Consider the following 23,891-nt stretch of genomic DNA (forward strand, 5'->3'; position numbering starts at 1 on the left):
CGAGGCGGGCGGAGCGACCCTGCCGGCGTCCACCCCCCCCTCCCCCGCCGCTCCCTCCCCGCTCCGCGGCCCCGGAGCCCTCGGCGGCCTCCGCCGGGGGTGACGGCGGCGGCGGCGGCGGACTCGGGGCGCCCTCGCCCCTGCGGGCCCGGCGGGGGGAGGATGCCTGGGGCGGGGATGGGTTTTCGCCCGTAGCTCCCCGCGCCCCCCCGCTTCCTTCCGCCCCCTCTCGCCTCCCAGCGGGGGCGGCGCGGCCCCGTTCCCCGCGGGGGGCTGTCGCTCGGCTCCCTCCGGCCCGGCGGTGCCCACATGGGGGGCAAGCAGAGCACGGCGACCCGCTCGCGGGGCCCCTTCCCGGGGGTGTCGACGGATGACAGCGCCGTGCCGCCGCCGGGAGGAGGGGGGGGGGCCGCCCCCCTTCGGCCATTACCGGGCGGGCGGCGGCGGCGGCGCCATGGGGCTGCGCAGCCGCTCCGTCAGCTCGGTGGCCGGCATGGGCATGGACCCGGCGGCGGCCGGCGCCGTCCCCTTCGGGCTGTACGCGGCGGCGGCACGGGCGGCGGGGGAGGCCGAGCGGGCCCCGGGCGGCGGCGGCGGCGGTCCGGGCTCCGACTCCACGTACGCCCATGGCAACGGTTTCCAGGAGACGGGAGGCGGTCACCATAGAGACGGGATGCTGTACCTGGGCGCCAGGGCCTCGCTGGCCGACGCGCTGCCCCTTCACATCGCGCCGCGGTGGTTCAGCTCGCACAGCGGTGAGTGCCGGCTCCCCGAAGCCTTGCCCCGGCTTCCCCTCCCTCCGTGGGTGCTCGGGGGCGGCGGTGGGCGCGGTTCAGCCGGGAAGGGGGAGCTGACCCCCTCTTGGACCCTCATCCCCATCCCCTCCCCGGCACAGACGGGTGGGTGCATGCTGGAGCTGGCATCTGTGTCAAGGTCAAGGGAGGAAGGGGTTGTGGAGGGAGGAGGCTTTCTAGAAGGGAGGTGTTTTTGCTCTAGGATATGAAGCAGTGGATGTGGCACCCCCACCCCATCCTCCCTTGACTTGGGGGATAGTGGTCTTGAGGGTGCTGTAGCTCAAGACCTTGGGATTTGCAACCAGGCTGGGCACCTTGTGTCTCTGCTGAAGGTGTATGACGGCTGCCAGTCAGGTGTAGCACTTCCCAGCCTTAGAAACTGGGAAAGAGGCAGAGAAAGCCTTTGAAAGCAAGGTGTGGGGATCTTTTTTTTTTTCCCCCCCTTTGTTTTGTCTGATAAGGGGCCAGGGAAAGGCCAAAGTGGGTTTTCTCTTTCAAGCCAGCTGGCAGGGTTGTGGTGCTTAGGAGGAAGCAGAGGAGGAACTGCCTGCCTCTTTGACAGGGCTGGGAGGCCAGCTGGGCTCTCCTGCAGGAAACGTGTCAGGCTGTGGGAAGGGGCAAGGTTACCCCTTCACCCTCCTGGCTGGACTCTTCCGTGTGTCCTGGTGTCTGGAGAGGAGCTCTGGCTGCAAGCAGGGCTGTGTCACTGACCTAGTTTTGGCTGGGTGCAGGGAGCGAGGTGGGAGGTCCTCCCTCCCCTCCTGGCTGGAGGGGAAGTCATTTCAGGGATGTCTCCTTGTATTTCCTGGAATAGTCTGGGATTTCTCTCCCACCCGTCCCCCTTGCAAATGCTGTGTTCTCCTTGTGTGACGTGGTCTGGGAATTTCATAATATGCCTTGGGACAATGCCTCATTTTCAGGAAGCCCTGAGCCTGAAGCAGTGGATAAGAACAAAGTGCAAGAAGAGTCTCGTGGGGCCCATTTTCCTACTTCTTGAGAAAAAAAAAAAAAAAACTTGGGATTTTTTTTTCCCTTTGCCCAGTCTCCAGGGGCAGCTCTTCTCTGTTAGATGGAAGCTGTGTGTCTTGCATTGCATCCTCAGTGGCAGAATGCCCCAGGTCTGATTCCTGTTGATCTGGATAAGCCAGGCTCTTGCCATGCTCTCTGGCAGATGGAGAGGGCTGGCATGTGGCACCAGAGTTGAGACCAAGTGCTCCTGCAAACTTTCTTGCTCCATGACCTTGCACAGACTGTGCTGCTGCTCTGGTTTCTAAATGTAGAGAGAGACACAGCATCCTTCCAGGTATTCCACAAGCCTCTGTGGGAATGAGGGCCAGGGGGGCTTCTGCTGTGCCTTCTGCTGGAGTGAGGAGGGTCTCATTACAGAGACACCCTGCAGCTCAGTGCGGTTGGTCAGAGAGTATCAGTTACATTTTAAACTGGGAGGCAAAAACCTGTTCAGAAAAATGAACCAGCTGCAAAATGGAGTAAGCTGTTTTTCAGCCACTGGAGTGAGTTAGTGCAGTGCTGCGAAGTTAAACACGGTGCCCTTGAAGATTGCAGCGTGAGCTGTGGGAAGTGCTGCAAGAACTGGGTTTCTCTGGTGCCTCTTTTGGGGCCCTCTGAGAGCATTTGAGCTGAGCTGAAGCGTGCACGGGCGGCAGCAAGAGCTGTTCAGTCTGTACCCAAGCCTCTCCCGGTGGTGGTTCTCCATTGCTAATTAATAGCAAAAGGAGTGGAGGATGCTTAAAAACCCTTTTGAAAACTTGTCAGAGCTCATTTAACTTTTGCACTCTTCTTCTCTTAGTGTAAGAAGTTAATGAAGGATTTGGAGACTGCGGGGAAGGGGGGAAGTAAGCCACCGCAAGATTGCTGAAATTCCTGTTAATCTCCCGTTGCAGCTGGTTAACCTCCAGCAGGGCAGTCAGGAGCTCCTTGCGTCTTCCCCCCTGCCTCCCCATCGACCTGCTCCTCTCGTGGTGCTGAGCCACTCCATTAGCCACTGGAAAGTGCTGAAGCAGCAGTGCTCTGGTAAATGGAGAGGAGCTTTGACATTGCTGCGCGTGACTGTCCCTGCTCCCTTTGAAGGATGACTCGAGGGTGGGATGAGGGGACCCGCCGACGTTCCAAACCCACTCAGCACGAGGCACGGGATCTCTGGGATCTGCCTGAGCTACTGTACCAGTGAGGAGAGGAGCCCCCCAAACTCTGTGGATAACAGGGCTGGAGAGTGCATTCTTGCCCTGCCTGCCCCTTTCTGGAGACCTGCATGGTGCTGTTTCTGTGTGTGGGTTGCATTCACGTTTTTCTGTGAGCACTTGGGTTTGGGGGGTGAGCTGGGAGCTCAAAGTGCAGCCTGAGCTCCGTAGGTCCTCAGTGGGACAGCGAGGAGCTCTGGCCTGAGGGCAGTGATAAGGTGCTGTTGCTGCAGCAGCGTGCCTGTGATAACGGGAGCACACAGATAGTCCTGGCGCCTCGCTGCTTCCCACGTCTGCCATGCAGGGTTTCTGAGCCTCTCCAGCTGCCTCCTGGCTCACCAGGCCCCTCAGCAGGGACCCTGAGGAGTGAGCTGGGGCAGGCTGAGCTCTCTTCCCTGTCACTCCTTCCCCTCTCTGCAGAAGAGCTAGGTGTGCCTGGGGAGGAAGAGAGGAGGATTGTGCTGGAGGGAGGTTGCAGAGTGGTCCCCAAAGTCAGTGGATGCTGCAGCATCACTGTAAAGTGCTGTGCATGGGGGTGGTCAGTGAGAAGAGCCCACTGCTGAATCCCTCTGGGCTCCACTGGGATGCCTGAGTTGGAGGAGCAGTTAGGTGCTGATGGCCTCTAGCCTGTCCCAGGGCGAGGGCAGGACAGCTGCTGCTCTTGTGAACAGAGAAGCCTACATAAATCTTCCAAATGGGGTGGGCAAGGAGCTCTGGCATTTATGGTGGAGCTTGTCCCTTCCTTTGACTGGAAGCAGGTCTGTGCTCTGTGGGTGAGTCCTGTTTCCTGAGGGGGATTTTCCCAAGGCTTGCCTGCCATGTACACAAACAATGTAACTGTTCCAGCACTGCCTGAAACTGCTCTGGGATTTCCCTGTCTGCCCAGGGTTTCTGAGATCTGCTTCTTGACCTCCATGAGTGGAAAAGACACGTCTTGCACAACTTTGGAATTTGCCTGCAGCACTTGACCCTGCCTCTGTAGGTTTATGACTATTTAGGAGTTCTCAGTAAAGCCAAGGATAGTGACAAGAAGGGAGAAAAGGGAGACGTGTGGTTTAGTGCTGCATGTCTCCAGCTTTGTGGGGTTCTCTTAGTGTCTCTCATGTTATTCATCAGAGGATCTAAGGGAGTTTGCAGAAGCTGTAAGTAGCTTAAAGTTTATCTGGAAATCCCACTCATCACCCAAAGCCCTTGAGTGTTTGAAGCTCTAATAAATCCATATCTCCTTGTCTGCTGGCTAGCCCAAGGAAACGCCCAGCTTATCCTCCTGTGCAGTACCACCAGCAATGTCACAGGCTTTCTGTGCACTGACAAAGCAAGCTGTTTGTCCTGGATGTTGGTAGCACCAATGTCAGGAGGCTTTCCTTGCCAAATGAGCTGCTGTGTTCTCAGCAGCACTTTCCTGGAGCAGGAGGGCCCAGCCTGAGGAAGATTTAGTGCAGAGATGGCAGCCAGGGTGCTGAGTCCTTCTCCAGGTGCAGTTTGAGAGCAAAAAAGGCTGGAAGTGCTCTTCAATTTGGCTCCAGAGTAATGGGGTGGGAAATAGGGGTTGTTTGCTGGAGGGTGAGGTGTGTGTGCACACTTGTGTTGGGCAGCTCCAGTCTCTGCAAGCTGGGAACAGGCCTGTCTGTGGTGAACCCTTCCTGGGCTCAGCTTTTAGTCCTGAGCCTTTTTCTTGCTAGTGTCTGGCAATCCTTGTTCTTCAGATAGTCCTGCCACTGAAGTCTCTACACCAAAATGAGAAGGTTGAATTGTAGCTTGCCCTCAGGCCTGACTGTCCTGCCACCAACTTGTCACCAGTGTGTTCTGGCAGCCAAAATGTGCCCACTGTGTCCCATGGTGTATCAGGCACAGCACTGCCAGCTGGTCCTGCTCTGCACTGCTGTGGTCTCACCTCAAGTCTGGCGTGTGGATTTAAGTAGTACCACAATACAAGAAGGATATAAAGCTGTGAGAGAGCATCCAGAGATGGGACATGAAGATAGTGAATGGTCTAAAGGGGAAGATGTACAAGGAGCAGCTGAGGTCACTTGGCTTGTTCTGCCTGGAGAAGAAACTGAGGGCAGAGCTCATTGTGGGCTGCAGCTTCCACAGCAGGGACACTGGAGGGTCAGCACAGATCTCTGCTCTATGTCTATGTCTACAGGATCCAAGGGAACATCATGGAGCTGTGCTAAGGGAGGTTTACATAGGATGTTAGGAAATGGTTTTTCCCTCAGAGTGTGGTTGGACACTGGAAGGCTCCCCAGGGAAGCAATCACAGCACTAAATCTGAAAGAGTTCAGAAAGTATTTGAACAAGGCTCTCAGGCACATGGTGTGGTTCTTGGGCTTGTCCTGTTCAGGGCCAGGAGTTGGACCTGATGATCCTTGTGGTTCCCTTCCAACTGAATCTGTTTCAGCATGCAGACATCATATGTGCTTCCCTCCCCACTTCCAGGAGCTAGGCCAGGGGAAGGGCACCCCAAGGTCTGCACAAACTTGCCATTCTGAGTCTATTTTTGCTAGTGGAAATTTCCAAAGATGACTGTCCTCAAACCATCTTTTTGTGGGTTTGATGCTGGTTACTGTCTGACAGCCGGGTCAAGCACCTGCATCACTGCCAGACCTTCGGATCATTTGGAAAGTGGGTCCAGAAACAGTCCTGATGATTCCCCACACTGGTGGAGTTCAGCTGCTGGGCTCTCCAGGTCTGGAGACGATGCTTTTGTGCTTCTGCCTTCTCTGAGCCAGCTGGGCAACACCCACCTGGGACAGAGGGGAGAGGCAGCGGAAGAGCAAAGCGCTGAACACCTGAAGATGGGAGACTGAGAGGCAGCTTTGGTGCACAGCCGAGCTGGAGATGAAGTTTAAGTGCGTCAGCGTTGGCGTGGTGCGTGAGAAGCCGGCGGTGGCGGCAGTTATCTTCGGTCTGCGCAGCGAGCGCGGGCTGTCTGCGCTGCCTTCCCTCCCCGTGCCCTCTGAAATCCCAGCTGCTTTCCTCAGCAACGAGGGCGCTCCTTCCTGTGCACACTCACTGCTCTCTAAACCTGTGCATAGATCAGCACAGGGTAGCTGGGTGCCCTCTCCCTCTTCCACACGTGTGTCTCCTAGAGATGCTGAGGATGATGCTCTCGTGCTCCTGGGCTGACCCACTTCCCAGCCAGGATTGTCTTCCCAGCCTGTGACGTAAGTTTATCCCATGCTGGTTTGTTTTGCTGAGATGTTTGTTCCGGTGACTGGAATAACCATAGAGGCTTCTCTTATTTATTAATGTGCTATTAAGGCTCCTCTCTCTCTCGTTCACTGGCCGGAGGATCAATCAGATACAGACATCTTTGGTGGAGGAGCAGTATCAGGCTGGCTCCTGGCCAAGGCAGCCGCGCAGAGTCATGGGAAAATGCTGCTAAATGCTGAAAATTAATTTCAAGAGAAGTGCAGGGAGGGAGAAAAGCCCACTTTGGAGGAGGAGAAAAAAAAAGGTTGTTTTTTTCCCCCCCTCCGATGTAATATCTCATGTGACAGATCAGACAGGCAGCAAAGGGCTCTTCAGATAAATTCACTTTGCAGGGACCAGTCTTGTGGTACACCAGGCAGATGGTGGGCAACCACGAGGTGCATTTCGTGGCATCTGCTGCTGGTACACCTAAACCCCAGATGTGCTGAGTACTTGGTTTTGAGTAAATGTGACCTGGCTTTCTCCTGGTTCCTTTGAAAACTGGAATCATAAGGTCTTGGGAATTGGTGTGCATGAGCAGCCAAGTGATGCTGTAAAGCAGCAGGCCATGAATGCAGAACACTTTGCCCACAGAGCACTTTGCCCACCTGCTTTGGCCTGGCTGTACATTGGGGTACAACAAGCCTCCCTCTGTAGGGACACCAAATTTTTAATTTCAGATAGAGCAAGACTGGTTAAAGCTGGGCCTTAAATGTCTTCCCTACGCCAGTTCCACCAGGCAGGTTTCAAATGTGGGTGACCCCACTGGGGGCTTGAGTCCCCCCAGGGGTGCTCCTGCTGTCCCTTGCAGGTGCTGTGTGGCTGAATGCTTTTGTTTGGTGCTTTTTGATGGGAGGCTGTTAAAGGTGCAGTTTCAGGAAGCTCTGCTGCCTGGGGCCTCTCCTCGTGCTGCTGCACAGCGTTTCTGTGGGCAGAGCCCAGCTGCTGGCAGGTTTCCTGCCCTGCTGGGCTGCAGGCAGGGGAGGGGAGTGCCTGTGGTGGGGGACAGGGTCTGCTTCTCTCTTGTCATGGTATAACTTTCCAGCCCACTGCAGGTCCGTAGAATCTGGGAATGAGGAAGGTGGAAGGAAAGGCCAGAGGACCAGCAGGCAGATCTTCATGGCTGATTTCTGTGCTGCTGGCAGGGGGCTTGATGTATGGGTGCTCCCTGCTGTGATCCCTGTGCCTCCACACCGCAGGGTTTGTGCCATGTGCCACCAGCTGAACCCGAGCAGGTGCATCACTCAGACCCAACACTGGGTCTGGGGGCAGCTGGGGGTGTTGCATCCAGGGTGGGGAATGGTTCCTCACCACTGGAGAGGCTGAACTGCACCTCTGAGGTGAAGCTGACTCTTCTGTCCCCTCCTTCCTATAGACCAGAGCTGGCCAGCATCAGCACCAGGCTGACCCTGGTGGTGTCATGGGCTCAATGAGCTTGGGAAATTTGTGACTCCTTGTGCTCCTGCACACTCAGGTAGCTGTGGGGTTCCCATCAGTGGCATGAAATTAGACTGTGTGCCTTGGAACGGTCTTGTGGCACTTTGTGGAGAAGCAGAGAGATGCTATGGAAATATTTCCCTTTTTGTTAGTTTTAGCAGAAATTTCCCAGGTTGTATATTCCCAGTTAGCACCCTTGGTTAATTGAGTTTATGTCAAGTTATGGCCATAGTTCCAGAGACACTGTCACCTGCCAGGCAGAGAAGAGGGGCTGGGGCAGATCCTGGTGAGGGAAGCACAGCAGTGCAGATGAAGAATGGAACTGAAAGCTGCTCAGAGCAGTTTCCTGGCCCAAGCAGGCAGGACGGCGTGACAACAGTGGGTATTTTTAGAGGCCAGCTGCCTGCAACACAAGAGGGGGAAAGCAGCAGTCAGGCAGGAGAACTCGGTGATGCTGACCCTGTCCCACATCCCTGCCCAGCGTTTTATTTCCTTCCAGGATGAGGCCATGGCATTTCCATGTCCTCTGTGTCTCTTTGCCTGTTGCTGCCTCACAAGACAGGTCTCTTCCTTCTCCCCCTGGCTTTCACCATGGCTGTGAGTTTCTCTGATCACAGCTCAGTGATTTGAGAGTGGTGCCAGGGGCTCTGCTCTTCACATCCGGGATGGTTGCATTACAGCTTGGATGGTGGGCGTTTGGGGGATTGTTTTTTGGAGAAGCCTTTGTCACCAGGGAGAGGGAAACCTGCAGATTCTCCTGCAGCTGGGGTAATTGCAGTCATTCATTTGGGAGCTCTTCCTGCAAGGCGATGGAGCTGCACTTTGTCAGAAGCGCTGCAGGGAATTAGATCCACCTTTCAATCCATGCATCCCAGGCCTAGACATCTGTAGGCAGGAAAGAGGAAGCGAGGTTGTCTCTAGGCAGATGGCCTAAGTTATTGTCTGCAGGGAGGTCGAGTCAGTCTGGGCTGAGATCAGTTTTGGAGCCAGCCCTCTGGTATCTGGTGTTGAGCAGGACAGGCTGAGGCTGAGCACCCTGCCTTGGTATTTCAGCTCATCCCTGGTCAGATCTTGCTGCTTTGAAACAAATGTCCATTTGCTTATTTATTGTGCCCAATTTTACAGCCCTTGAAGTCTGCTATTTGCCTGGGTCTTACCCTTCTGGGGGGGTTTTTAGATGCCTTTGATTTCTTTTTGCTCCCTGTAGACAGGTACAAAACAGGTGGCACCCTGCACCTAGTTCTGGGTGAATGTTTCATGGGAAGATGCTGCTTCACAAGGCCCTGTCCAGCTCAGGAAGTGGGGTTACACTGTGCTCCTCTGGGTGTTGCCTTTTGTCATGGGGAAGAGAGAACTTCAAATCCCACAGCTGGGGTTTTTGTCATCTGCAGCCCCACTGTCTCCTTCCTCAGAAGGAGCCCTTTTCATCTTGGAGGTTGGCACATGTTGAAGCGAAAGGACAGAGAAGGTGGGGCACCTGGCAGGGTTGTTCCTGCCTGTGGCACAGTGTGTAGCCCCTCCTGCCCCCTCCAGCAGGATCCAGCGTGGGCAGACCCTGCCCCTCTCTGAGGGGCTCACTCCTGTGAGGTGCTGTGCTCTGTGTTTTAGAGGGCTCCCAGAGCTGCAGAAGGCTGCCTCTGTCTGCCAGCTCCCTCCATGCTGCAAAGGCAGCCGGGAAGCTCTGGAGTGGTGTATCCCCATCCTCAACACGGATCTTCCTCCCAAACCCCTGGCCTCTGGCTGTCAAAGGAGTGCTCATGCTGCCTGTCTGGGCAGAATCCCTCCCCTTCTGCACCAAGTACAGCAGGGAAGGGTGATAACCCCCAGCTTTGCACCTGCTTTTTCCCCTTCCTGCTGTCCTGGTAGGCTGGGGCATTCCCTGGGGATCCCTCAGCAATCAGCCTCTCCTGGGGAGCAGGGAGATGCTCTGTGCTATCTGTGCTCTCCCTTCCTACCATGTGAGGGGCAGGTGAGGTCAGGACTTGCTCTGCAGCATGCTCCTCACTAAGATTTTTTTTTTCCAGTGGTGGAAAAATTTCCATTTTTTTTGTCTTTCTGCAGAAATAACCTCTGTGAACTGGCTGTGAGTGTTCCCTAGCCATGCACTGCTTGTGGGAGGGTGCAGCTCTGTGTGCCTTTTATGCTCTGTTTGCTGCCCACTACATAAAAATTGCCCTTTCTGTACCCTGCAGACATGCCCTTTCTGTACTGCAACATGCCATCTTTTCCACACACCCCAAGGGTTGGGGATGTTGCACTGATAAAAACAGTGATCCTGCCACCATGGCCCAGGCAATAAAGACACCCTCCACCCTGCTCTTTATGCAGTGCTGCTGTGGAATGCCTGGGGAGGAGGTGTCCCAGGAGCTGTTTGGGATCACTCCCTGGCAGGAAGGGGGATGTGGGTGCCATCAGTGCTTGGCCATCCTCCCAGCATCACAAAGCCAGGGCATGTCATCATGTGCCTCTGGAGTGTCCCATCATCCTCCCAAGAGATCATCTGAAGATGAGGCATGATGGAAGCACAAGTTTGGCAGCATCAAAGCACAAGTTTCTGCTTTGGAAAAACCCCAGGGGTCAGGAAGCAAATCACCCCACGGGGTCAGATCCAGCTGGGTTTGGGAGTGGCTCAGGTCAGGCTTTGGTGTTTCAACCTTTCCAAAAGCGGGAATTCCTCTGGCAGCTCCTCAGTGCTGGAGCCTGGCAGTGGGGACTCCGTGGGTGCCTCCCCAGCGGATGTCTTAGTCAGAAATGACTCACCCCACCAGTCCCCACGTGACACTGCCTTGCTGCTCCCTCCCAGTCCTTGCCGAGCCAAATTCTGTCCCTTCCTGCTCTGATTTCCAAATTGCTGCATCCCAGTGTGCTGCCAGAGTGCTCCTTCATTTCAGCACCTGGGACCCCCTCATTGCCCTGCTGGCTCTGGGCATCCTGCAAATGATTGCTGCCCACAGCAGGGCTTTGGCTGGGCCTCCTCCTTCCTGTGAGAAATACGTGGGAGGAAAAAAACAGGCATTCAGGCAAACCCTTTGGAAATTCCCAGGTGTGCCTGTCCTCTCTGGGCAGTGAATTTGAACACCAGATCATCCCTGCAGTTCTCCTGAGCCATGACATGGCCCCAGACCTGTTTTGTGCCTAGCAGGAGCCCTGGATAAGCTTGTAGCTTGGTAAATCTAAAAGCCCTGCAGCCCGACAGCAGGAGTTGGAGGTGTTAATGCCTTCACTGGGCTATCACCCAGGACCCCTCTGCTTAACTTTGCTCTTCTCTGGGATGCTAAAATTAGCTTTGGGCTACACATCCTTATGAAACCTGTTCCCAGGCAGCTGGGGGAGTGTTTCTGCAGTAAACTAGGACTTGCCAGAAGACAGGGTGACCCTGAGAAGTTGCCTTTTTCATCCAGATCTGGGGGAACTGATTCTGCAGTATAGCCCGAGCTGTATGAGGGAGGTGATCTCTGTCTTTACCCTAAGTACTTCTGTTCAAAAATTGCAATTGCAACCATGGAAGAGTCAATATTCAAACAATATCAGGCAAGGAGGGTACTTGGTGTCTGGACATCCTGTGATCACATAGCCAGGCCTCTTTGCCCTTGTGCTTCTCAGTGTCTGTGGGCTGTGCTGGACATGTTTTGTAAGGCATTTGTGTGTCCATCTGCTGAGAATCAATAGCTTTGGGTGCTCTGGAGCAAGTGTTCCTGTGGGGTTCCCTCTCCCATGTCTCCTGCTCCTTTCCAAGTCTCCAGCTTTCCTCAGCCCCAGAATTGCAATCTGTTCTCCTTCTTCCCATCCTCCCCCACCACCTCCATAAGAACCCAACTGGCTAAAAAAAAATACAGCTCTGCCTCCTGGCTTGCAGCAAGCTAGCCTTGGGCTTCTGTGATGTGGTGTCACCCAGCCCCTCTGCTCTGTGTCCTGCATCTCTGACCCCAGTGGTTTCCCTGCATCCCACCTGAAGCACTAATGCCTCTTGCTGCCACATCTCTTTGTGGCTTGAGTCAGGTGGGAGTGGACAGAGGTGTCTCCTGAACACAATGCCTTGAGCATTAGGATTGTGCTGCCCTTGGCCAGCTCCGTGTTCCATGGCACATCCCTGCCACCCTTGGCTGGTGTGTGGCTGGCCTGACAGCAGAGAGCTGCCCTGTGTGGCCTTTGCCAGGAGCACACCAGGGACAGCTTCTCTTAGACCTTGGAATACCTGGCCTTGCACAGAAGTAGCTTCTTTTGGGGGTGCTGCTTTCATATTGCAAACATTTATTTTTTCCCTTCTCAGCAGCTGAACTGACTCAATCAGCAAGGAAATGGTGGGGTGGGATGGGGATGGAGCAAGACCATCCCTCTGCCAAGGCAGCAGAAATTGTTGAGTTTCTTTCCAAGCACTGCCATCCAGAGATGTGCCATCCAAGTGGTTGAGTTTGTTTCCAAGCCACATCCCCTGCTTGGCTGATCATTTGGGGCTGGCGCACTGGCATCCCCCAGCCCTGCCTCCCTTCCATCCCCAGGGAGGTGTGATGTCTTATTTCCATCCTGGACCCGTCCTTCATGTGCAGCCTTGAGTGAGGAGGAAGGACGCTCGCTTTTCCAAAGCTGGCAAATGAGGCAGCTTAAGTGCTTTACTCCTTCCTGCCTACGTGTCCCTGCTCGTGTCAGCCCTTGTGCTGCACAATAGCCCAGCACCATGGTGGAGTTCACCCAGTGCCTTGAGTCTGCTGGGGCAGCAGGGCTGCCTTGGACCTTGGCTCCTGCCTCTGCCTTTGCAGCTGATGCCACTTGCCTCTGCAGGGGGAGGTGGATGCTGGCCTGGTTCTGCGGGGTGCCCTGGCCTGCAGGCACCTGATGCTGCCTCCTGCAGCATTGCTGAGGCTGGTGGAGCATCACTTCCATGGTGGGCTTCCACTCGTGAGGGGACACTCATGGAGTCCTCAGCTGCCAGGTCCCTGCTGTGTCCCAGTGCTGGAGAGGTGCTCTGTGCATCCCTGTGCCACCTCCAATGTGCTGCTCTGTGACCGTTGCTTTAAAAAAATGAGGCTGCTTTAAACCCATAGGGAAATTATTTTCTAGGAGGTGTTGGGTCTGAGTATCTTCGCTTTTCAGATTTCCTTTACTTGGCTGGCACAGAGGATAACTCCTCCCTGATCCTTTCTTCCCTCCTGGGGCTGTGCTGGAGCCCTCGAGGAGTGAAGGAAGGGGAGGACTTGGAGTCCCTTTGGCTCCCCCAACCCCACATGCTTCAGACTGACCAACTGGTCTTTCAATGTTTCCCTCCTCTTCAATCATTAGTCCAGGTTTTTCCAAGATGATCCATATTCCACCTGGTGCTGGTTCAGCTGGCAGTGTTAGGGAAGCTGGTGGAGGGTGGGATGCTCATGGTTTACTCAGCAAGGAGGAGGCACCAGGACTGCAGGCTTGGACCAAATATTCGGGTTTTATCTCATGTTTGGATGCATCCTCACCTGGTGTAAGCCAGCTCCCTTGGCTGAGAGCCCAGGGTGCTCTCTAGAGACATGGAGATGGGCTCTGCAGCTGAGGTTTCCAAATCTTCCATGATCATCAGGCAGCCTGGAGCTTCCCCAAGCTCCCTGGTTCTCCAGGTGTCCTGTGGGGTGGCTGGGCACTAGAGAAGGGATCCCTCCTGGGTCAGGCACCTTTTGAAGTGTTTGCATTGCTGCTCCCACTCACAGGCTCCTGGTTTATCCCATGGCAGTAGTGGGAGACTGGGCAACCAGGGATCCAGTTGGTGAATGCTGTGTGGGCTGTTGTGTCTGGGCTGCTGCTTCCTCCTGCCTTCAGGGCACATCATCCCCACCAGTGTCTTCCTGCCACTGCTGGAGGTGCTGTGCAGTGAAAAAGCTGCTGCTCTCCATGTTTGAGGCTCCTGCCAGGGCTGCTCCTGGTGGCACTGTAAGCAGTCTGCCTGGAGGCACACCCAGCAGGAGGAGGGTTTGGCAGGTGAAGGTAACATGGCACATGCCTTTCCCTGAGCTGGGACAGGCTGAAAGCTCCTGTGGACATGGTCTCACCCCTGAAGGGAGCAGCCCCTTCTACCCTCAAGACGTGGTGTGGTTGACCCTGTTGTACTGCTCAGTAGACACAAATGATGGGAATTTCTTATCCCAGCTCCAGAATCAGCTCTGTCTGGGATACTTAAAAATGGGTTGGAAAGGTGTCTCAATCCTCCCACTATCACTAAATTCCTTGCAGTTCTGTGGCATGCTTCTGGCTCTGTGAGGGTTAACCACCAGGCTTTTTCAGCATTCATAGGACGGGTGGACATTTTCAGAGGTTCCCAGCTCTGCTTTGCCCAGCTCTCTAAAATTAACCATGTAACCTTCCTAAAAATACTCAGAGGGTAGTAGCCTCTGGAGAGCACCAGCACCACTTGCTCCTGGTTTCTAGACCAAGCCATTGGAGAGATGAGATCACCTGCCAGTCTGTGTCTCACAGCCAGCCCTGGAAAGCCCTTGGCTTTCTCAACGTCTCCTGCAAGGTACAAGAGTCCAGCTCTTGACCTGAACCTGCCTTTCCAGGCCAGCCCCCTTCCTGCACCACCCTCCTCTTCTTCACATGCTGTTGTTGGCAGCTGGTACCTGCCCACACATTTCTGCACGAGGTGACAGTGCCAGATTCAGGTTTAATGTGCCGTGGGCAGGAGCATCACCAGCTGCACCAGATGCCTTTGGAGGGAGGAAGTGTCCATGGCCTTTCCCTGGAGCAACCCCCAGGCCTCCCCATGGGTGTGGGAGGCCCAGGCAAGGAGGAATAGCTGGGCCCTTCCTCTCTTTTTTTTTTTTTAGGCATGTGGGAGGAGGACATAAAGGGCTTGAGGAGGAGGGAGGGAGCTGAATTTTCCATGAGCAGCTGTCAAAATGTAATCTCCTGCGTTGCTCCGGCTGGCAGCTTAGGCAGGATAAATTAACGGGGATTTCGGGGAATGTGGAAAATACCATGGCCTGGAGGGGGCTGGCCATGTGGAGAGCAGCTCTTCCATCCTCAGGACAGGCTCCTGCCTGAACTGTGAAGGATGTTCCAAGGCACCGGGCTTGGTGCCTGCTGCTGGCTGTCCCCTGGCCTCTCTCGTTCTCTGCCTGTCACCTTCACCCAAAGGTCACCTGGAGAAGGGGTGGGGAGTTCACCTCTGCCTCCCCTTCCCCGCTGGTGGTGGGCTCCTGTGCCTGCCATGAAGGGAAACACAAGCAGTTGCTTTTGCAATGTCGAGTATTTGTGCCGACAGCTGGGGTGCAGGGCAGCCCCCGCCCTGGGGGCCCTTCCACACCAGCTCCTCACTCCTGCTCAAACTCGGGAATTTACACAACTGCATATTCATCTTTCCTTTTTTTCCCCCCTCCATCTTGTGGAATGCAGAGCCAGAAAAGTGTGTGTGTGCTTCTGCACTTGGCTCAGCCCCCAGACCTGTCTGGCTGGAGGATGCCACATACGTGCTGGGGCTTGAGCCTGGGCCCCTCTGTCTGCCCAGTGTCCCCACGTCCTTGCCACGGGGCTGTGGCGGTGTCAGGAGTCCCGGTGCCCCAGCCAGCTGCCCAGGGAGCAGTGAGGAGCATGAGGAGTGTTCATGCCAGCTATTTATAACCGTGCTAAAGCTATCCCAGCTAGCAAACAGGCCTGGAGATACAGCAACAGCCGCTCGCTGGAGCCTGCAGAGCGCCCTGCTCGTTGCCTGGCCCTGCTGCTTTGCTGGCAGCCGTGCCCTGGCACCACAGACCAGGCAGTTTCATCTGGGGCCTTTTCCCTTTGCATTGGTTGCACGTCGCATAGGATCCCTTCGGGTGCTGCCGGAGCTGGCAGATCTGGGACAGCTGTTTAAAATAACACATTGGCACAGAAAAGGGGGGACCAGAGGAAACGAGGTCTGCCCACACACAGCACAGGGAACAGCACTGAACCTCTACAAACGCCGTGCCCTGACACAGAGGTTGCAGACAAAATGCCTTTTCCAAAGGGAGCCCTTCACAGCCGTTCCAGGGACTGGCTGCTGGAAGCAGTGCCCGGAGCTCCCCGGCAGGGACCGGTGCCGGTGGCGCTGGCAGAGCATCCGCCAGGCAGGAGCAGTTCAGGCGGGGACAGGGACAGGGACAGCGGGCACCGGGAGGGTGTCTCACAAGGGGAGGCCAGTTGGGTCTTGCAGCAGGCAGCCTGGGAGGCTATCTGAGCTATCCACGCTATAAATACACCGGGCGGGTAAACACTTGGGAGGAGGGAAAAAACCAGCTGCTTCAGCTAATGGGCACAGCTGCCACAAGGTATGAACCGGTCAGGAGTAAAATTAGGCTGGAGAGGAGAAGGCACTGCCCTGGCTGGAGAGGAGAAGGCACTGCCCTTTCGTCTGGGGCTTGGTGCAATTGGGGCCAGACTCAGAGCAGACACCCCGTGGCTCAGCCAGGCTGGGCAGGGATGTGTTCCCAGGGTGGCAATGCTGCAGGCCAGCAGGACAGCCCACTGGAGGACTGCTGGGCTTGAGGGCTCCTTTTAGCAGGTCCTTTTAGAGCCAATCCCATACCATCCATGGTGCTCATCCTTGCTGCACCCTCCTGGGAAATAAGGACGCTCTGGAGGGGCAGGATCCAAGGACCTGGGAAGTAAAGTGTTTATCACTGCTGCTAATGAGCACTGGAGTGTTGAGAAGTTACAGGGGCTGTTTGCACAGCAGAGGTCTGAGCTGCCTCTCCTTAAAGCCACTCTGTACTTTCTATCTTACAAGAAGCCAAAAAAAATGCCCTGTCCACATCCACGTGGTGGCAAACAAGAACCTGATTCATCCTTAGATAATTTGTGTACATTCTTTTTCTTTTCGTTCCTGAGCAGCCTTTGCATATATATGAAGAAAGCTCTTAAGCGGCACTGCAGTCAAACCTGATCTGCTTTTAGAAGGCAGATCCTTAAATTACCCTCTCCCTCTCTGCAGGCAGGGAATTGCTGGATATTCTGGTGCAAACCCGTGGTGGTGGCACGCGCGTGTTCAGCTCGAGCTGCGCTGCTCTGCTGGGCAGTGACAAACCTCGTGGCCTTGAGCTGGCTGCAGTGGAAGGGCAGGGAGTCCCAGATGGGTGACCTGCAGGGCTGCTTGGGTTCTGCTCCTTGTGAGTTTGGGGCTTACAAACTGCATTTGGGGCAGCCTCACTCAGTGGGGATGAGGATGATGTCGTGGTGGTCTGTGTGGCTCAAGCAGATGATGACAGTGGTGTGACACCCTGGCACCACCCCCAGCAAGGTCACAGAGCAGATCTGGCCATCCTGTCCAGCTTCATCCAAGAACCCAAATCACCTGGCAGGGTCAAGGTCAAGCTGGCTCATCAGCCTGCAGTGTCCCTCTGCTTCTGGAGAGGCAGGCTGGCACTGGAGGGGTGAGCACCCACTTCACTCCTGTGAAAAGCTGGACAAAGCAGCCATTTGTGTTTGAGCTCCAATCTGCCAGTCCTGTGCTGCAGCCATAGGAAAAAACTCCTTCCTTGCAGCTTTTCTAGCTCAGCCATGTGGTGCTGAGCTCTGGCAGCAGGGACAGCACTGTCCAGGCACAGGGACGTGCCCATGCACTGCCAGTGGCTCGGTGCTGCGTGCCCCAGGCTGCTGCTCGCCCTTTAAGGCCTGGCAGCAGCTGATGACCACGTGTGCAGTGCCTTGGCACCCTCTCCGTGCCCTCTGCGCGGCGGGCACGGGGACGGCCAGCGCAGCAGCTCGTCGGCTGTCCCCTGCTCGGTGGCTGTCCCCCACGCTGGTGGCTGGCACAGGATGAGCGGGTGCCCAGTGGGTGCTGTGTGGGGTGAGGGTCACCATGCAGGCAGCAGGTGAGGGGCTGCCCGCTGCCGTGCCCCACCGTGGCCCCAGGGATTCCCCGGGATGCAGGGTGGGTGACTGGGTGACTCCTGCCCTCGCTAAGGGCTCATCTCTCTGCTCTCCTTCCAGGTTTCAAGTGCCCCATTTGCTCCAAATCTGTGGCTTCTGACGAGATGGAAATGCACTTTATCATGTGTCTGAGCAAACCTCGCCTCTCCTACAACGGTAAGGGCCAGGCTGTGTGGGGGACACGGCGTCCTGCCTCCCTGGGATGGCTGCGGGCAGGCTGAAGAGACGTTTGCTGCAGGCAGGCGCCTTGGCTGGGCTTCCCAAGAGGGCTGTGCTCTGGCAGGATGGTGCTGCTCCACTCTGCTCCCCCTTCATGGCTCAAGCCTGCTCCTTTTGCTTTCAGGCTCCTTTGTAACACAGCCCCCTACCCCGAGGGGGGCCCCCTTCCCTCTGTGCCACAGGGAGCCCTGCTGGCGCATGTCCTCCTGGGCTGCCCCCAAAGGGTCATTGCCTTCCTCCCCTCCTTGCTGGCCTTGAGCACTGGGCTGCAAGCTCCAGCTCCGGCATCTCCCACCTCTCTCCTGACCACTAGTGTGGGAGTAATGCTCACTCCACACTGGTTGGGGATTTTTTGGAAGCCAGGTTGTGCTCACTCCAGATGCCCCAGACCCATGTGCCCCCTGTGCCTCCACAGGGGCCTCCTGCCAGTGTTTCCCAGCACTGTTGCCATTCCACTCCATCCCGGCTGCCCCCGCAGCAGTGACCCTGGGCTCCACTCCATCCCAGCGAGGGGAATGCTCTGGTGGTCCCTGTCTCACTGCTGCCCTGTCCTCCCCTCCCAGATGACGTGCTGACCAAGGACGCCGGCGAGTGCGTGATCTGCCTGGAGGAGCTGCTGCAGGGGGACACGATAGCCAGGCTGCCCTGCCTCTGCATCTATCACAAAAGGTACCATGCCAGGCGGGTGGCAAGGGGACAGGCAGGGACACCTGAGGCTCAGCAGCGAGGTGGTAACGTGCTCTCCTCTTGCAGCTGTATAGACTCATGGTTTGAAGTGAACAGATCTTGCCCAGAGCATCCTTCTGATTGACCCGCCGAGCGTGCTTGCTGACTTCTCTCTAAGGTGAGCCTGTGGTGGGCTGCTCAGAAGGGACATTCCCATGCTGGGTTTAAATCCAGGGCTGGAAGTGGAGGACAGGGTGGGATAGGGTGGGACGTGACAGCCAGGGCTCCTGCTCCTCACCCGGGACGGTCTCTCTCTGCCTTTGCAGGGCACCTTGCTATACCTGCTGTACCTCCTCTCCCCGTCCCCCCTGCCCCGCCTGGAGTTTTGGGCTGACTTTAAATTCCTCGAGAAGACAAAAATAAAACCCAGAAACTTGAATCCACTTGGGACAACGGCGCAGTTTTTATTTTATTTTATTATTTTTATTTGTTCTGTTGTTTTTCTGCTTTTTTGTTTTGTTTTGTTTTGTTTTTTTATTTTAATTTAAAAGACTTAAAACAAAAAGAAACATCCAGGAGACGACAGTGTGAGAAAAGCGGAGCGACCTGCTCTCCCCTCCACAGCTGCTGGTCACCAGGAGAGCTCTGCCTGCCAGGGAGGCCCCGGGGACGCCCTCGGCCGAAACCCTGCCATGATGTTTGGCTTTTCTCCCCGAACCGAAAGGGGAAAGCTGCCGGGGGACAGCCGGCCAAACGGAGCACGCGGCATTTCTCACCGGCAACCCCCCCACCTCCCACCCGGACTCGCCCGGGGGCTCTGCTCGGTTTTTTTGCACTGACTAAACGGGAAATTCCTCCTCTCTCCCATCTCCCTTTTGGAGATCTCCACCCCGGGCCCCGGCAGCGTTTGAGATGGGGACTCTGCCCCACGCCGGGAGCGGGGCCACTGCTCCCCCCTGCTGAGTCGCAGGGGTCCGTCTTTCAAGTGTTTACAATGAGAAAAAAAAAGGAAAAAAAGGAAAAAAAAAGAAGAAAAAAAGAGAAAATGGACAAAAAAAAACCAAACAACAAACCACAACTGAAGCTTCGTGTTGACTGGCGTGTTCTTCAATTTGAGCTTCCCTGCCCCGGTGATGTTTACAGACTGGTCACTCTTTAACTCAGCTATAACCACTCAGAGACTGGAGAGCTGCAGCATCCCCGCCGCCCCTCCTCTGCCCCCTCGCCGGGCTCCTCTTGCCAAAACCGCCTCCCCTCTTTCTTTTCCATCGGCTTTGAGTTGAACCCTTTTGAGGAGGGTATGGGGAAGGCCCCAGTGGCCCCCCGGATGCCCCAGCCACCCCTAGCTGCAGGGGTGGCTTTGCTGGAGGTGCCAAGATGGTGTCATTTCATGGCAGTGACCCCCCTCGCCCATCCCGTCCCCTCCTGGCGCGGCGGGCGCGTTTTCGTTGGTGAGACCTCCCCTGCCGGTGGCCGTGCCCCTGCGGGAAACCTTTCTGTATTTATATATTAAAAAAAAAACGGGGGAAAAAAAGAGTTCAGAGCTTGGGGGGAGCTTCCTTCATTAGTCAAGGTGTTTTGATATGGTATTAAAACAATGTTCAATAAAACATTCACTGTTATTTTATTTCACTGGCTCTCTTGGTGAAGCAGATGATGCCAGTGGGGTGGCTGGAGCCCACCACCCACGCCTGTGCCTGCCATGTGGGGATGGCCACGGTAGTGCTCAGCAGGTACCAGAGAGCTCCCACCTGGCACTGGCAGCTCTGGGGAAGTGGCTGAGGTGGGACCCTGCCGTGCCCTGTGTGTGCTCTCTGGGACAGGGGCCTCCTGGGAAGGGCCTGCGGGGTCCTATCCCCCTAAACAACTTCGCAGCACATGGACAGTGTGAGTCCAAAGGGTTTATTGGGGGTTTGAGGATCCCTGACCCCCAGAAGTGGGATGGGGTGATTTGTAGGGACACATACAGTGGCACTGCAGGCAGCATGGCCACCCTGGCCTTGACTCCAGGGGCTGAGGCTTCCCAGTGCCAGCTGAGTGCTGGTGCTCCCCCTCAGAGCACCTTGCCGGGGTTCATGAGGTTGTGGGGGTCGAGTGCAGCCTTGATGGAGCGCAGGGTGTCCAGGCCCTCCGGGCCCAGCTCCTCCTGCAGCAGTGCCCGCTTGCCCAGCCCCACGCCGTGCTCCCCGGTGCAGGTGCCCCCTGCTGCCAGAGCCCGCCTGTGGGACAGGGAAGGACAGGGGATGGGGACATCTGTCCATCCAGCCCCGGCCCCCCAGAGCACCCTGGCCTCACCTGCCCAGGCGCTGGGTGAAGGCGTGGATGCGCTGGGCCTCCTCTGGGTCCTGGGAGTTGAAGACGAGGATGCAGTGGAAGTTGCCATCGCCCACGTGTCCCACCATGGGTCCTGCAAGGCCACGGGTCAGGTGGGGTGTGGCGTGGAGCACAGTGACCCCCCCATCCCCCTCTGTCCCACGGGGCTGTGGCCCTGCTGACCAGTGAGGCTGGAGGCCTGCAGGTCCTGCTTGGTCTCCACCACCACGTCGGGCAGGCGGGAGATGGGCACGCAGACGTCCGTGGAGTAGCCCTGGGCCAGGGAGGGCAGAGCTGTGGCCCTCAGAGCACCATGGGCGCTGCTGCCGCCATCCCCAGCCTCGTGCCTCACCTGGCAGCCGGGGCGCAGGGCCAGGGCAGCGTACCAGGCGTTGTGGCGCATGGCCCAGAGCCGCTCGCGCTCCTCCAGCCCCTCCGCCCAGGCCAGGCTGGAGCCACTGTTCTGTCGCACGATCTCCTCTGAAGGTGACCAGGAGCTCTGGGACAGGACCCACGGCACCCCCACGCACCCAGCCCTTACCTTACATCCAATGCGCATGCTGGCCACCCATCCCACATCCTGGGACACTCCTGGTCCCTCTGTCTCTTGTCCCTGGGTCCCTGTCCACCACCCTGTGGCACCCCTAGTCCCCTCTGTCCCATGTTCATGAGCCCCTCACCAGACCCCAGAGCACACACCCATCCCTCACCCTAGTGTCTTCCCAATCCCCATCCCAAGCATCCATTGCTGGTCCCCCTCCCTGGTCCTGGGCACCTATGCCTCTCCTCAGGACACCCCTGATCTCCCATCCCCTATCCATAGGCAGCCATCCAAGCCCCCAAGTTCTGGGCTATGGTCACTTGTCCCTGATCCTGATGATGTCAAGGTCTCCAGTCCCCACCCAGCCTGGGCACCCATCCCTCACCCCAGATCATGCCTGGTCCCACTGTCCCATGTCTTGGACATCCATCACTCATCCCAGTGCTACATCATGGCCCCCCAGCACCATGCTTCACTTCAGAACACCCTGATCCCCTGTCCCCGGGCACCCATCCCTCATCCCTGGGTGTCCATCATGGCCCCCAGCCCCTGACACCCTCTCCTCCTCCCCATTCCAAGCCATACCCGTCTGCTGCTGCTGCTCAGCCAGGCTGCGCCGGGAGCCGTGCAGCTCCAGGAGGAGCGTGGCTGCCACTGGCAGCTCCATCCTACTGAAGCGGCCGCAGGCATTGGCCATCACCTCATCCAGGAACTCTGGGTGGGAGGAGAGAGTGTTGGGCTGCACCGCTGGCACCAGGACCCCACCTCTGGCTGCGGGCACTCACCGATGCGGGCCACAGGCACGGCGGCCTGCAGCACCTGGACGGTGCAAGCCACGGCCGCCCCGACGCTGGGGAAGGAGGCGATGCTGACAGCAGTGGCCTCGGGCAGCGGGTGCAGGCGCAGCGTGGCCTGAGTCAGGAAGCCCAGGGTGCCCTCAGAGCCCACGAAGAGCGAGGTCAGGTCGTAGCCGGCCGCCCGCTTCCTGCACAGAGCTGGTGAGCAGGCAGCCACAGGGCACACGGCCAGCCCAGCACAGCCCCCCAGCCCCCAGCGCCCACCTGGGCTGGCGGCCGGGGCCGGCGGTGTGGAGCAGGCGCCCGTCCGGCAGCACCACGCGCAGGTTGAGCACGTTGGGGCGCATGGTGCCGTAGCGCACGGCGTTGGTGCCTGAGGCACCCGTGGCTGCCATGCCACACAGCGAGGCATCGGCCCCAGGGTCTGCAAGCAGGGGGTGGACATGGGAGGCAGGTGGGGATGGTGTCCACTCCCACATGGATGCCACTGGGACTTCAACAGCAGCAAAACTGTGGGTGTCCCCAAAAGCAATGGGGCCATTACACTTTCATTCACACGGGCACCCCTGGGAGCACAGCACACCTGTGGACACCACAGCATCCCCAACACTCTCACAATGCCCAGGCCTAAAGGAATCCCCAGTACCTCCAGAGCTGTCACCCCCAGCTCCATGACCCCCTCATGCCCACAGTACCGACAGGGAACCAGAGCCCGGTGCCATGCAGGTGCTTATTGAGGGCCTTGCGGGTGACACCGGGCTCCACCGTCACCGAGAAGTCCTCGAGGCTCAGCTCTGCGATGGCATCCATGCGGCTCAGGTCAAAGCAGACACCGCCCTGGCACAGGGGCACCCGGGGCTCTGGGCACGGCCGGGCACCCAGAGCCCCTGGGGGGCAGAGGGGCCGGGGCAGCCCATACCTGCACGGCATTGACGCCTCCTTCCAGGCCCGTACCGGTGCCAAAGGGCACCATGGGCACACGGCGGCCGTGACAGAGGGCTGCCAGCTCCTGCACCTGCCCCACAGCCTGGGGCCACACCACGACGTCCGGAGGGGCACAGCTGGGGCACAGGCAGCACCACTGAGCAACTGACGGAACCACTTGAGCCTCCCCGTGGCCCTTCCCCAGCCTGGCACTTGTCACGTACCCCTTGCCTTCCCCACAGCCCCTTGTCTACCCACAGTTCCCATTCCCGGAGCCAGCCCCTCCCCTACGACCCTTCCCGTTCCAATGGCTCCTGCCTTGCCCGGATCTCTTCCCTTCCCACGGCCCTTCCCCTCGCCAGGGCTCCCCGCTCCCGGGGCACTCACGGGTGCATGGACTCATCGTGGCCGTGCTGCTCCCGCACCGCCGTGGCCGTGGAGACATTGGGGGCCCCGACCACGGCCCTCAGGGCCTCCACGAAGTCAGGGGGCAGCGAGGGCTGCGGGGGGAACAACGAGGGCCCGTCAGGGATGCGCTGGGGAGGGTCTGATGGCGGCACGTCAGGACCCGAGTGGCCTTTGGAGCCCCGGCCCCACCTTGGAGCAGCGGCTGCGGCGCCCCGGGGCTGCCGCCAGCGCCAGCACCCTCCGCAGGGCCATGTTGCAACGGGACAAGAACGGGAACATGGCAACAGGACCGGGACACTGCCCTCCCCCGCAGCCTGTCTGTCCCTCCCCCGCGCTGACACCTTAAGGTGGCTCCGGCCACACGCCAGTGTGTCCCTGCCAGGGGGACCTGGCTCCCACCAGTGCCTGGGCTCATTGTCCCCGTGCTGTCCCCTGCCTGCGCCGAGTCACTGCATTCACCATGGCCCCTACCATCACAGGTGTCCCCACGTCTGCTCAGGTATCCCCACAGCTGCTCACGGGTCCATGACCCCATAGGGGACCA

At 57.6% G+C, this 23,891-nt stretch overlaps 2 protein-coding genes across 2 annotated transcripts; one reads left to right on the forward strand and one right to left on the reverse strand.

Moving 5' to 3' along the window:
• The first annotated feature begins 229 nt into the window (after positions 1–229).
• On the forward strand, positions 230–19,991 carry ZNRF1 (zinc and ring finger 1). The gene is given in 6 exon segments (XM_064387079.1): positions 230–402; positions 404–755; positions 17,540–17,635; positions 18,262–18,367; positions 18,452–18,542; positions 18,691–19,991. Coding segments are annotated over 5 exon segments (705 nt in total). The 5' UTR covers positions 230–309; the 3' UTR covers positions 18,510–18,542; positions 18,691–19,991.
• A 55-nt stretch (positions 19,992–20,046) lies between these two features.
• On the reverse strand, positions 20,047–23,677 carry LDHD (lactate dehydrogenase D). The gene is made up of 11 exons (XM_064387078.1): positions 23,537–23,677; positions 23,327–23,439; positions 22,935–23,076; positions 22,711–22,852; positions 22,280–22,439; positions 22,004–22,203; positions 21,804–21,932; positions 21,030–21,157; positions 20,861–20,951; positions 20,660–20,771; positions 20,047–20,583 (listed from the first exon to the last, which is right to left on the reverse strand). The coding sequence occupies exons 1-11, from the start codon at positions 23,624–23,626 to the stop codon at positions 20,418–20,420; spliced, it is 1,473 nt and encodes a 490-aa protein (XP_064243148.1). The 5' UTR covers positions 23,627–23,677; the 3' UTR covers positions 20,047–20,417.
• Positions 23,678–23,891: the final 214 nt, after the last annotated feature.

This window comes from Passer domesticus, chromosome 12, assembly GCF_036417665.1.
Source record: "Passer domesticus isolate bPasDom1 chromosome 12, bPasDom1.hap1, whole genome shotgun sequence".
Taxonomy (NCBI): domain Eukaryota; kingdom Metazoa; phylum Chordata; class Aves; order Passeriformes; family Passeridae; genus Passer; species Passer domesticus.

What these genes read in the sequence shown, in the direction of transcription:
- LDHD (XM_064387078.1), bottom strand. Translation starts at nt 23,626, where the DNA reads ATGTTCCCGTTCTTGTCCCGTTGCAACATGGCCCTGCGGAGGGTGCTG. An exon ending in GCCGCAGCCGCTGCTCCAAG is followed by an intron (nt 23,440 to 23,536) that starts GTGGGGCCGGGG and finishes TTCCCCCCGCAG; the next exon opens with CCCTCGCTGCCCCCTGACTT. An exon ending in CGGGCTCTGGTTCCCTGTCG is followed by an intron (nt 22,440 to 22,710) that starts GTACTGTGGGCA and finishes CCCTGCTTGCAG; the next exon opens with ACCCTGGGGCCGATGCCTCG.